Here is a 14,911-nt window from a genome sequence, read left to right as displayed (position 1 = left end):
GAAAGTGTAGCGGGTAGCACGTGGATCCCGCCACAGAAACAGATTCAGCGTATAAAAACAACACGTCAGCCGTTTTGTTGCTCGGATACTTCCACGGAATTCTGCATCCGCGAAACGAGGCGGCTGGATTTTATGCCTCCGTTGTAACAGGAAATCATTCCGTGCACGCGGATCGAGTCGAGAAATGGATCACGGATTTTGGGAACTCGGAAATTACAATGCTCGACAAGATTTAACGTTTTCAACTTTTGAGATTATCAACTTTGTTGATTTCTGCTGTAATATGAATTTTCGACTTCGAAGACGTCGTGTGCTTTCATAGTAACGTGGTTCTAACTTGTATTTTAACATTAGAATAATACTACGGGCATATGTGATAAACTGCTTTGTTTAAAATGTTCACGACTTCACGGCTCCTGCAGAGTCAGAGGATTAATATTAAACAGTTTTTCAACTGGGACAAACACAATTAAAAATAATTTAATGTCTTTCTACTTTGTGCAATCAACGATGTGCACACATTTCCATGCAATTTTCCAGGCATATTGACAAACAATTACAATATTGCGTAACGATATCGTGCAGAGAAACTCCAAGAATGTAAAAAGATATTTATAATGACAAAGTGACTTGAGTGTAAATTAATATATAGTGTACTATGAAACGGATTAAAATAAATAATTTTTATTACATTTTCTAATAAATTCTCAATTCTTTTAAAAGACTTTCTAACAAATTTTTCTCGCAGATTTTCTGGCAAATACGATTCTTCTATACAACATACTACTTGCAATTCAAAATATTATTTTACCCACGTCTGATTCTGTTTCACTCCACATTTTTTTCGACATCATTAAAACAGAATTTGCAAAAATATCGGCAGACGAATAATTCCGACTCCTCCTCACACTTAATACTAGACTGCGAATCTTCCTGCAAAACAGAAATTTTCCATTTCAATTACAACAATAGGGAGTTCAGTGAAAATTCATTTCCATTCTTAACACTTTATTTATCGAAAACCTATTAATACACCTTTTAATTACTCAGCTGTACCTAAAAGAGGTTCGATAATTCCTTTTTCACATAATAATTTCGGAAGAAGTTATTACACTCATTCATAAAACTTGTTGGATTACGAACAAAATTGCTTGTGGACAATTCATTAATTTTTTGATTATCGATTTCAAAAGAACTATTAGAAAATTTCCGATAAATAAAATATTAATAAGTTGGAAATAACAGTGAGTTCAAACTCTTCGTATATATTTACTATATCAGAAAAAGTTGTTGCACTATATTCATCCATATAAATTTGCCATATTGCTCATATTCGATAAAATTGATTATACCGATTATATTGATTATATATTCGATAAAATTGATTATATTATATTGATTATAATATATTATAGTGAAACTGAAGAGCTGTTTTTCTTAAAAGAAAATGCTATAAATCTGTAAAAATATTGGAAATTGTTGTTTCTGTCTGAATCCACCATAGACTGGAATTTGAAGCGTCCCCTTTACTACTAATCCGATTACAAAACTTCCTTATTTTTCATTATTTCTTTATGGGACCTTCCCCAACTTATTCGTGGCATCCAAAACATCGTACATAAAGTCTTTCCAATGATAATAAATTGATAATCAAATGGATTAATGTTTCTAGAGACGCTTCAATCGATAACATTCTCGAGAAAAACATCTCTTCAGTTTTCTACCCATTACATCGTGTAAAATTGTCTTTGGTAAAAATGAGATCAGGTTGACTGTTGCACTATTCGTTTTTAATGGAATTATTATAGTCTAAATATCGACGGTTTTTCGCAAATTGAAAATTTAGTGTTCAAATGCATTCCGGATCCGCTGTAACTCGAACTCGAGATGCAATCAGTAACTATAATTCGAGACACTATCAATAAAACTCCGAGCTGAATTTCGTGAATTGTTTTCACCGTTAATTTTCTAAATAACATTTCAGCAGTCACGGGAAGCTCGTGCGGCGAAGTCATAACCGAGCGTATTATTTAGTGGAAGCGAGCCGTGGCCAAAAATTGGCAAGTATACTAATCGATTGCACAATCGGGGCCTCCTTGCGTCAAGGATATACGCATTTCTACAGTTTCCGTGATTCAAAATAAACGTAGATTAGCGTGCTGGCTCATTATCACGCCATAGCTATCGATCGGTCGCGGTAACAGTTTTGGAGATCGTCCAAGGCGGGTCTGTAATCGAGTGAACGTGGAAAAAAAAAAAGAAATCAAGTTCTTCGTACTATAACGCGGCATTCTTGGCCATTAATCAGTATACACGTTCGCAAGATCGGCGTCCGTAAATATTCTAAATCGCTCGATTAGCGTCAACGTAATGAATTACTTCCACCATCGTTTAGGATACAGTTTCTCTGTTTCGCAAAAGGTTCACTTTGTGATAGCAATGTGTTACACAACGTTATACATATATCATTCGGGTAGCCATACTTTATTCCAGTCTCAGCTCGTTAGAATCCTGAGTGTTCTCCGCAGTCCCGTCTAACACATGCAAAACGCTATCACACAGTCTAACAAGATTTATTTTACTATTTTAATATGTAGAACACGCATTGTATGTCCGCACAATTTGACGCTTTTCGCGTTACTGGCTGCATTTGTTTTTTTAGAAACCATTATGAACGCGTTCATGGCCAACTAGCATTGACCAAACATTCAACTATTGATACCGTAACATAACACAATCGATTCCCTTTCATACATTAAAAATAATGTTACTACAAGATAAACTCTGTTATAATCATTTTTTATGCGAATGCAGTAAATAGACTCCAATTTACAAAAGGTAGACAATTTTAGTGAATTATAAGACTATTTTCTTTTCGTTACCGAGAAGAATTTTGACAAGAATCTCTAAATTGTACAATGGTTGTCCGTTCATTTTTTAAGTAGCACAACTATTTTCCTTTGTTTCTCAACAGAATTAATTCAACAAGATTCCCTGAATTGTAAAATGGTTGTCTGTTCATATTTTAAAAGAATTCATTTCACTGAAATCCCCGTGCAGCATAACTATTTTCCTTTGTTTCTCAAAGGAATTAATTTAACAAGAATCCCTGGAATTGTAAAATGGTTGTGTGTTCATTCTTTTTTTTTTTTAAGAATTAGTTTGTCAAGAATCCCTCATTCGTAAAATTACTTTCGTTGTGTTACTATGACCATAACTAAATGTTCGAATGAATATATAAATTACTATTCAATCCTAGCGTCCGTAAATAATTTTCCGTTTAAAATACTGCGCGCAAGTTTGAAAATCGTCGCTTTAGGGAAAGTTGCAGTGTCGTGTAACGCAACAATGTGTCTTATTAAAAACTCGTTTGCCTACTATCTGGTTCGTATGCGTGAATACAAGTGTTCGCGTTTTCACTTCCTCCTCGTGTTGCATATAAGAAAAAAAAAAAAAAGACGCAGTATATGCAATGTTAGCATACAGACATGTTTATTACTGCGAAAGTTCTCAGCTTTTCCAGTGGTAGAAATCAAGGGAGAAAACAAATTGTACGAAAAAAATGTAACGTGGAACCTGTTGGAACAACTAAAGCTTCAAGTTTATTAACCCTTTACTGCCTGGTGCGGGCTGGACTTGACGTTCAATTTTCAATTCCAGTTTAATTTCGTTTATTCACTGGGGAAACCCAATTAGTATGCAATTTAGATTAACACGAGGTTGCCCTCGTGGACATTAGAACGACGCACGATTTTAAATTTCATTTTATACAACACATTTTTTGGTATTGATTTGATAAAATTGTGGTTATATTGGAATTAAATTTTATAAAACATATTTTTAGGTATTAATTTGATCAAACTGCGGTTATATTAAAATTCAATTTTATGCATTGTATGTTTCAATCTACAGTTTTATTTTGTATCATGCTGTAGGAAAATGATATAAGGAAATCTTCAAAAGGAAAAAAAAATCCAACGAAGTATAATATGAATTCAATTTTATACAACATATATTTATACAAATTGACGGTTTCTCGATGAAGGAAACTTTAGAAAAATTGCATAAGGAAAATCTGATCAAGGAAAACAATAAAAAGAAAATCAAGCGACATATAAGTAACATTAATTCCATTTCATTAAGCAATTTTTAGTTTCATTTATTACACGTTGCAATCTGCAATTTTATTTTATTTTGCTTTGAGCTTCAGGAAAATTGCATAAGGAAAATCTCATCAAGGAAAACAATTGCAAGACAAATCAAACGTCATATAATTAATATGAATAATCAATTATTATTTTTTTTAATATGAATTCAATTTTATAAAATACATTTGTTTATATTAATTTCCAAAGATTGAGCTTGAATGTTGCTTTAATTTTCAGAAACTTGAGAACAAGGAGAAGGAAAACTGCATAAAGAGAATGAAGTCAAAAATTCAATAATGATTTTATGAACGATGTTCTGCATCTTAGTATCGAAAATTTTTCGATGTATGAACAAAGAACGGAACGCGGAACCAGTTGATGGTAAATCGTAATCGATAGCAGAAACGCACGTTAGTTGCAATTAATGGTGCGCGCCGATTTCCAAGTCCTGCGGCTATAAATGCATTCGATGTCGGGGGCCTGCACGCATTCGCTAATCTGCGGCCAATGTTTGTACATCACGGATGCATGAGCATGTCGATTTTAATGAAGACGAATAGGCTGATCGCGATATCGATAATGGCTGATAATGATAATAGTCCGTGTAAGTACATGATGCATCAGCGGTGTACGACAGCCGGAAAATTCGGATCTACTTGTACACTTGTAAACACGGGATAAAACCATAATTCGCGAAATCTGCGGCTATGTGCCAAAAGATAAAAGAATTGGACATTTCAGAGAATTGTATTGTACACCTATTAATTGAACTGACTAACAGGTAGATAAATACTCGCGGAATTAATAACGGTAAAAATTCCTTAATAATCAAAGCATTTTACAAGAAGACAGGCGAAGAAAAATATTTTGTTGAAAATTACTACTTTTTTTTTAGACTGTGAAAAAGCTTACGATACGTTGTTCTCTCAGGAACAGATGTGACACTGTTGAACAATTATTATAGTTATAAACATATTTTCACGAGAAATGAACTTAATAGCAATTGGAGTACCTACATAATAGGATACAAATTATTGTGAATAAATACAATTTTGTCATTACGAAGCAATGAAGAAATATAAAGAAATATAAAGAAATATAATAAAGAAATATAATAAAGAAACATAAAGAAATATAATATGTAGTTTTAGTGTTAAAGGAACTTAAACATTCTTCTCCTATTAACATCAGAAATAAATTTAATACAAAATGGAACTGTATGGAATTCTTTCAGTCCTGTATTTTATTATTTTTAAAGAACCGCCACAACAATATATGCCATTCATGTTTATGTTTAAACCCATTTTAGCTGATTACCTTTACCTAGTTGGCAAAGAAAATTACATATCAACTCACGCTAGAAAAGTCTGATAATAAAACCAATGAAACTGCGCAATCTTGTTTGCAACAGAAGCCGAGAAAAAAGCGCGGATATATTTTGTGGTAGACAAAATAGAGGAATAATTGCATTTGCAGCGCAATTTAATCACCCCGGAACGATAAAAAGAAACTTCTTATTACTTGTCATTTCCTGTGCCGAGTCGCTTTCTTATTAAGCTGTCCTGTATTCTTGAGCCCGATAGAATTCCTACCATAGGTACAAAAAAAATGGCTCGGTTAGATTATATTTTTTACGTTGATACAGGAACCTTGGATGGGCCTGATTCCAGTACATTTTATTATATCGAAAGTAAAACGAAATTGTTGAACAAACATTGCTTCAAGTTTTGTTTCAACCCCCGTTGTACTAACACCGAAATTCGTTTACAATTATCCGGCGAAAATGAAAAATTCCTTTCAAAAGCGGAACACTATACATCAACTATGTAAAAAAAAAAAGGAAAAAACACGCATGCATATGATGAAACGTCCGCTTTTTGTATTTAAATATGGCATCTAAAAGCAATGGGATCGTTTTATAACATCTCGAATAGGTTTGACGGGAAGTAATTGCACGGCTAATTAAAAGTTTTATAATCAACGGTGCTGCAATTACCAGAATTCGAAATCGTTCGTGCTCGAATTTATTGTCCCGAATAATTATATCCCTTTCGATAAGGCTAGTTTCATAAAGACAGTTTCTCATTTCAGCAAGTATAGTGTTTACTCTATATACGTCCCAAATGCCTAACCGATAAAGGTCGCGGAACTATCCCCACTGCCGCGGGATATCGTATATCAGTGTGAGACCAGGAGACTACTACTAATCCAGTAACAGAACTTTTTTATATATCATTATTTTTTTACGAGACTTTCACCGACATAATCGTGGAATTTTTCTGATGAAAATGATACCAAATATGATATACTTCCGATGATATTTACTTGTGTAATGTCAGACCCGTGTTTTAGACATGTATCGTGTAGGACATGTATGTTTACATTCCTGGGCGACCGAGGCCTGTAGAACATCGCTGTCCTTTTCTACGTTCGGCGAGGATCAAAGAATGGTGTATCTCCTGCCCGATATATGTACCCGACTAAACCCGTGGTGTAGACATATATCGAGTAAACACTGTACAGGGTGTATACAAATTATATGTCACGACCACCATAGCGTGATTCTATACCTCTAGATCGGTGGAAATCTGTTGAACAAATGCACCGCAAAATTCACCTTGACCTTGGAAATCAAGGTCAAAGTGTCGGAAAGTTTTCTTTTATTGCATCGTATAGTACTCATCACTCAAATTTTTCGATACTTTGACCTTAAGTTTCGAGGTCAAAATGAATTTTGCGGTGCATTTTTTTTCACAGACCTCCACCGATCCGGAGGTGTAGAATCACGCTATGATAGTCGTGACATATAATTTTTATACACCCTGTACATAAGTAACACCAGAATTAGATTCTACGATTCTCAAGACCACTTAAACCGTTCCGTTTGTAATTATTAATTAGACTGCGGATCTGAATAGAAGGTCTAGAAGGAAAAGATAGACTTTCTTTTTTGCTTTAATGATAAGTAAATTATTATCATTATTATTATTAATAAACTGACAAAACCCTCTATTAATTTCTTATTATTATAATTATTATTATTTACTATTATTATTAATAAACTGACAAAACCCTCTATTAATTTCTTTACTGTTTTAATAACGTACAATTATTAGAAACATCAATATTGTCCAGTTCTTTTTTTTTTTTGCGATTCTGGCCCACCGCGAATCTTTCGGCCGGTTAGGTGGAATCCAAGCGTTACCGCAAACGATGACAGTGCCGGTCACATTATGGTGCTGCCGGTGTTGAGTGGCAAGAAATCGCAACGTAAGGTAGCCAGCAAAGCAAAGCAACAGTGCAACCGAGTGGCCTTCATTCGCCACGACTCGGCGCGGTGGCGCCAAGCTGACCTATCTCTGCTCCACCGGCGCGGTTGTTCAGCCTGATTGCTTGACTTTCTTGAGAATAGAAACACTGGTCGTTCATTTTCCGCGTTTCGCCAAGACGGAAATTCCGACCCGGGCCATTCCACGCTAAATGGACTCATGCATCCTCGTCTCGAGTCCCCGAGCGACGAGCTGCGAGACGTCTCGCGGATTTCGCGTTACCGATAGTAGCTCCCCTCGAAGACGCGACTTCCTGGCGTTCGCGAAAAGTTTCCAAAAGTTTTTGATATTCGGTTGGTCAGATTTTATTGGATTTTGGGAGATGGTCAAATATCGGACGAGGAATTTAACACTGGGAACTACCGAGCGAGGAACAGCCTCTTCTTCCGGATTTATTAAAATGATTAAAGGAAGACATTTTTATTTGCCGTTCCTTGCAATTCACGCTGAGAAGTTTATTCACAATCTACTGATGTACAGGTTGTTTAAAAATTACGGGATCCTACACTTTTGGGTCGGTGGAAAACTGTTGGAAAAAGGTACCGCGAAAGTGACCTTGAGCGTGAATTTTTCACGGTGATTTTGTTTCGAAACTGTAGTACTCGTCACGAGGAATAATATTGTTTCATAGGAGCTATGGGTCGCAAATAATATGATATAGGTCGCTATGTGTTTTTTTTTTTTTGTAATCATAACAAATTGAATTTATTTAAGATTTGTATGATTGTTCTGGTAACATTATATTCTTATTAATTATTACATGCATATTCCAATAGATTTATGAAACGATACAGTTCCCCGATTCAACTTTAAAATGTGACGCAATGCGTTCTATAAACTTGGTCAAAAGTAATTTTGAATAATTTCCATCACCGACGGAATTGAAGACACGGCAGTGCGATAAATTCGTAGTTGATTAGTAGCACGTACACGAGAAAATTGATTCTACAAATGGGAAAGTTTTCGCCGACAAAAGGGGAATTAACCGCAACATCATTTTCGCGCAGTAATTACGTTCAGACCGAAAACCAAAGTTTGCTGCAAAATGAACGCTCCACCAATTAAGAGACGCTTGTTTTTGTTTCATTAACATTTCACGCAAACGGGATTAAACGAATTATCAACCAAATAGAACGGTAAAACAACGATACTGTGCTCCGAGATTACTATAAATCCTTCTGAGGCGACATCTGTGAGAAAACTCTAATGAATGTTCCAAAATTTATTACACGAGAACAGAATGTTAGTTATGTTTAGATTGTTGCTCTTTATGCAAAATAAAGTCTTTCTTCCTTCAATAATTTATAAAATTCAAAATCACACATCGATGTCCAGTCTTTTAATCTTTCAATGTTTTAAGTTTTTTTTTGCTCACTTTATGTATTTATGTTTTTAATTTTGAAAACTCTGCATAGAAAAATATTGAACAAAAATTCATGGGATATTTATGTTTATCGAAATGTGATAAAACATCCAATGCACCAACAAATATTTCCTCGATTTCCTTTTGCAACAAATGGGCTTATGAAGATTTATAAAGGTCGACAGTCTACCCATCTAGTATTCCTGATTTTCTAGAATTTTAAATAGCTATGAAACGTATGAGTTAGAGAATCTAATGAATAAACTAAGCTTCTCTTAGCAGTGTAGTTAGATTTTTTAAGAGTATTACAAATTTTTTAAAATATTTGATTGATCAGAATTTAAATTTTTTCCTTCGTTTTCTTAATTTCATTGTGATATTTTGAAATGTCTAAAAATTACGAATATGTTTTGATTCTCACAAACATTTTCATATAAATACAAAGAAATTAATTCGATTCCATGACGAATATTACTAGACAGGGAATGTTTATGCAAAATAAAAATCTTCTACCTGGACTGCAACAAACTGTAGTGAAATAGAAATTTCTTTTCTTGTTATCACTAGATTGCGGATGTTTATGCAATTTTCAACTTTTGTAGACAAATTTGAAGATAGTGACTTTGGGGATAGTAACCTTTGTAGATCCAAAATACATATAATTCGTACCAAAAAAAGTTTTTACAAGCCATAACTGCATACAGTTCCGCAATCTAAATATCACTGTTTCAAATTACACCATTTTTGTCATAAACGCATAAAATCCGCTGTCTACTCGTCACACGTACCTAATCAAAGTACACAGCTAATAAATATAGTGTAAAAGTCTTCAAAGAATTTAACTGCCGAAGTTTTGATGTCTGCACAAGTTGTATTCGGTATACTAGCATTTTACCGGTCCGCGCGCGCGCGATATTGTTGCGAGTTATGCTTCGCGCACAGACACGGAACAAAGAGGACTCATTCTCCCCGAGTAATTAACATTTTAAACTTTCATGACACCCGATTTCCATACAATGACTCCCGGCTCCGCTGAACTGTAACGCGAAGTTCGAACGCGCGTCCGCTGTCGCGTGATCGCGACGAATAGATAAACAGAAATCCGCAGCTATCGGCGGTGAACCCGGCGGTGTTCGATAAAGAAGAAATTAATATACTTTTTATCGGACTTACATTCTACATTACAACAAATTTGATACGCACGAATCTACACTCGACCGTGTCGGCGACGCTCGACAGTGTTACCACTCCTCCATTTTATGCTTTATCTACTCGGTTCGGTCTCTTCCGATATCTCGAGTTTGCGTTTGATTTTTCGCCAGATTTCGATGTTTTTCTAAGCTGCTTCTATCGTCGCGAATCTTTTTATATTCGCTCTTTCTTGCTTCACTTCTACATTTTTGTGAAACGTATCTTCAACGACGCGGTTGACGCAATCCTTCGATTCGAAATCTCCGGATTCTATCGAAGATGCTTTCCTCATCCCGAGTACTACAGTCGAGGGCGAATGATCCTTTTGTCGGCTGTATAACGATCGTTTTGTATTGTTCGGCTGCAGTGGATCCAAGAAGAACACTAAACTATTCTCCAAAAATTGCCAATATTTGAACCGTGATAATTTCGTAAAAAATTCTCGCACGACAATAAATGTGGACTCATTTTAAAGCCAGAAGCTTTATAAGTTTCATAATCCATTGTTCGTTTTATTCTAAAATTTTGTTCACCATATACAGTGAATTCTCGATTTATGTCAACAACACGGGACTTGCCAGCGTCATGTATCGCGCAGGGGACATACCCGAGCCGTGTTATGTTTACACTTCTCGGCGTCCGAGGCCTCTCGAGCTTCGCGGCAGTGGGGATAACTCCGTGACGTTTATCTTCCAGGCCACGGCGACATATATAGAGAAATTACTGTACAGTGGATATTGTATGGTGAATTCTGGATATATGTCAACAACACGGGTCTTGCCAGTGTCGTATATCGTCCAGAAGACATAACCCTCATGGAGTCCATCACGGGGTATACCCCGCGGTAGTAGGGATAATTCCGCGACGTTTATCATCGAGGCCTTGGCGATATGTACGGAGAAATCACTGTAGTGGGCGAGATAGATCGACAAATTTTTCTCGTAACTCAAAACCCCCAAGGACTCAAAGATCGGAGGTTTACAACGACGCCTTAAAAATTGATGTACGATTTTTTTTTTGTCGTTTCATCGAGCTTCGAATGAGAGGTGTGGCCACCAACTTTGCAATAGTATAAGTTCCTTTTTATCCCGTTTTTCTGGCATAAAACGGTGGAGAAAACGGTACATCAATTTTTAGGGACTCATTGCAAAGAAGAGAAAGCTTCCGATCCCCAAATCTGTGGCATCGTGAATCGAAAATGTTTTTGAATCCACGGTATATTCGTTCGGGGGAAGAAACTCGCGAAATTCAAATTTTTCAATTTTTTCTATAGAGAATTTCGTATATAGATGGGTCTCCGTCGTTAAGAATCTTATTTTAAAATGATAAACGTCTCCCCAGTCTTATTTGTCTGATCCACTTGAGAGCCTTACGAATTTGTATACAATAAGTATTAATTATAAAAGCTTTAGCTTTTGAACAGAAGTTCTTTGACGGTATTTTACATTGTCTGCAAACAACAAGTTAATACGAGCTGCCCAAGGTCGCCGGATAATGGAACGCGATCTTCTCGTTGTCCGAGACTTTCGATCGAACGATTATGCTTTCAATCAACCTCAAGTACGATAGTAATGGAATAATGATATCGATCGGAGATCGGATCAATGTGCTGCCTCCAAGTGCCTCTTATCTGGTTACCTCATCGATCGGACGTGCTGTTTTCTGTAATCATTTTGTTCCGTAATAGTGTGTGACACAACGCAGTTAAGCCGAAAAAAATGATCGGTTGTCAGTGATACCGGATTAGCGTGGAGGTTACGCGATTATTGTCAATCTTGTTTTTCATATCGTATCGTCTCGAATCCTTTAGAGACCTGTCTTCAATTGTTGCTTCGCTGTTTGTCGGTGCAACAAAGTCTTCGTCCAGCATTCTCGACGAAAAACCGTTACAATTGGGGTATTTTTAAACTTTGTTTTTTCGCATTGCACTGTCTAGAATCCTTGGAGAGACTCTCCTCGATTGCTGCTTCGCTGTTTTTCGGTGTGACAATGATTTCGTATAACATTTTCGATGACAAACCTCTGCAGTAGAAGAGTCAACGATAAAAATCCCAGAACTATCCTCACCCGCATGAAGATCTCTGCTGTCCTTGATCTGTCTCTAGATCTTTGCTGTCCTTGTCTACGTTCGGCGTAGATCAAAGAATAGTATCTCCTGGCCGATATATGTCCCTGGCTAGACCATTGTTTTGGACATACATATGTATATCGAGTAAACACTGTACATACGTAGACGTTGATTTTCATTTATGCTGTGCAACATCATGTATCAGGAACAACGGTAGGAAAGTTTACCGAATTGAAAGACAAGAGTTTATCAAGTCTACTGATAATACTTTTAACTGTCCATATAATTATGCAAGCATGCGCACTATGCACGCGCTGACTAGAATACTATTCGGCACTGATCGCTTTAAAGAAATCATTCAAAAAATACAGCATGACTTTGCAACAACAAGAAAAATAAGGTCAATAATATTCGAACACGATCATTTATTTCCTGTAAAACATACACCGTGAACCATTAATAAGCTATTAATTCGAATTCGCTGCGTTTTAGAGCAACGATCATCAGATGCACTAGAATTGCACAGAAACGAACGTAAAGATCTCGTTACATTTATGGTGACGACCCCGTTCAACTGCTATTAAATTTATAAAAATATAGTTACATTAATGCAATGTTAATAAGCTGTTGCACAAAGTTCGTTAAATTATGCAGCACCTAAGAACAAGCTCGCGAATAATTCGTACAAAATCATTGAAAGATCTCGTCGTCTCTGTGTAACGTCACTATAACGACGACCCATCGTACAGTGCTCAACTTGATTAAAAATGGCACTATAATTGAGAAACGGTTGATGAGAATTCGTAGTGTCCGGACGCGTGTCGCCGGGTGTCGCAATAATAGAAAGGATGTCCGGTTTCTTGGTGCGGCGTTCTCGCGGGTCGCGATCCGCGTTGCGGTTGATTTTACTGACAGTGACAATGCGTGGTTCGGCTGATAGCGGTGGTTGAGTATCGAAGAACAGTAAGCCAGCAACAAGAGCATGCAACCGACCGGCCTTCACTCGGCTCGCCTCGGCCTGGTGGCGCCAAGCTGACCTATCTGTTCTACCAACACAGAACTCGCCTTGCATCAGAGCTCAGGCTCGCCTTGCTCGACTGGCTGGGCTTCGCAGGAAAATGCAGACGTGCTCGCGCAACCATGTTTTTCTCCCCAGCATGTGTGTGTGTCTGCGTCTCTCTCTCTCTCTCTCTCTCTCTCTCTCTCGGCGTGTGTGTTTGCGTGCACGCAATAGTGTGCACATCGTGGCCCGCGATCGCACGGATCCACGTGTGCGTGCCTCAAACGATCCGAGCACGATGCGCCATACGCGCGTAATCGCGCCAACCTCGCATAACCGACTTCTTTTTCTCATCCGCGCGCACAAGGTCCATTAATTACTACTCGTACGCACCGTTTCATTCCTCCGGGAATCATTTTCTTCCTGTGTCCACGATCCGTGCTTCTCTCTCTCTCTCTCTCGAGAGAGAGAGTGCTTATCCGCGTTCGTCTACCGCCGCGACTCTAACCACGCGCTCTTCTTTCCGCAAGCATTCGCTGCGATTTCGAGCCTTTGCATTGTTTGTCAGAGGCGTGCGAGAACCCGAAATTATTAGGCCGGAACGGGTCGAGGATTTGAAAATTTGAAAATTTCGGGATTTCAGAGAATTGTCGGGATTCTTCAGAATATTTGGGATTCCCGAGCACACATTCCGGTTCTCGAAGGTATCGAACGAGAATTTTGAATATTTTCGAAAATCCGGAAAATTCTTGGGAATCCCGATATACGTTCGAGAATCCCGAAATTTTCGAGACCCTGTCCCAGTCCCGAATCAGATTCTTGGCCCGCCCCGACCATCGAGCACCCATTTTCGAGTCCTCGCACACTTGTAATTGTTCTACGCTAATTTCAGCTGTTCTTGGAGTGTTTCAGTCGCACAGAGGAACGATTCGGACGAAATTAGCCCTAGGGTAATTGACTAACTCCAAGTGGGGCACGCCGAGTGTGATCGACTGCGGTTTTGATGCGTTTATTACAAAAACGAGTAGATCACGTGCTACACAGTACGATCAGTGTTTGTTCTCTAGAATTTCGAAACGGCTATGTGAAATATAAAAACGTCTAATTAATCAACATATTATGGCAATATCTTTAATATAACGTCGATAGAATAGAGAAAATTGAGAATCGAGTCCTACCTTCCCTGAAGCGTTAAAACAAGATTATTCGCGTCGTTCTCAACTAATAAAACGAAGTGTTAAACATATTGCGCATTCGGAATCAGTAGGAAAATCTGTTCTTAATATGCAATTAATGTTTATTCATATAATGAGATCAATAATATATAATAAGAAGCGTGGGTCTTTCAGGGAATCAATTTGCGATCTTAATAGTCCTGACACATGGAAAATATTCGGACAGTGATCGTTAATTTCTCTGATGTTTGTACTATTTTAATTGTCATCGACTCATAATTTTTATAAACGCGTAAAATTCTCAGTCTTCTAACTCGTTTTGGGGGGGGGGGGGTAATTTGGAAATAGTTAAGAAATATTTTGGAAATGTTTGAAACATGATGCAGGTTTTCAAAATTGTCTGCGCACGAATTGATTATTCGTGAATTGGAAAGTATTTGTTTACTCTTAGAGAGATGATTTTAAAGGTTAAACTTTTGCGGTGATATAGTCATAGCAACTGTTCGCCATTCTAATGCATGATTTTCTACCATCTTGCGAGTGGTGCAATTATCCTGTCACTGTAGAATCTCTTCCGGTTAAAAAACACAGGAAGGCTTGGAACTTTCCTGACAAGCTAATATTATTAGACTTTTGA

At 37.2% G+C, this 14,911-nt stretch overlaps 1 protein-coding gene across 7 annotated transcripts in view; it reads right to left on the bottom strand.

Annotated features, from left to right (window-relative positions):
• Positions 1-14,911, bottom strand: part of LOC143365642 (dual 3',5'-cyclic-AMP and -GMP phosphodiesterase 11) — a 173,672-nt gene that overhangs the window by 27,990 nt on the left and 130,771 nt on the right. For 2 of the 7 annotated variants that reach the window (XM_076805996.1, XM_076805995.1), the window contains one exon: positions 812-933. The exons of 4 other annotated variants lie outside the window; for them this stretch is intronic. In XM_076805996.1, coding sequence (XP_076662111.1) covers positions 812-854 — 43 coding nt within the window. In that variant the 5' untranslated portion in view covers positions 855-933. Of the gene's footprint in view, positions 1-811; positions 934-14,911 lie in introns of those variants that run through there. One more of the 7 variants, XM_076806002.1, reaches the window with a different exon arrangement.

Source organism: Halictus rubicundus, chromosome 2, assembly GCF_050948215.1.
Source record: "Halictus rubicundus isolate RS-2024b chromosome 2, iyHalRubi1_principal, whole genome shotgun sequence".
In the NCBI taxonomy this organism is placed as follows: Eukaryota; Metazoa; Arthropoda; class Insecta; order Hymenoptera; family Halictidae; genus Halictus; species Halictus rubicundus.
The sequence above is the reverse complement of the archived record's forward strand: the minus strand, read 5'-3'. Positions and strand labels throughout refer to the sequence as shown.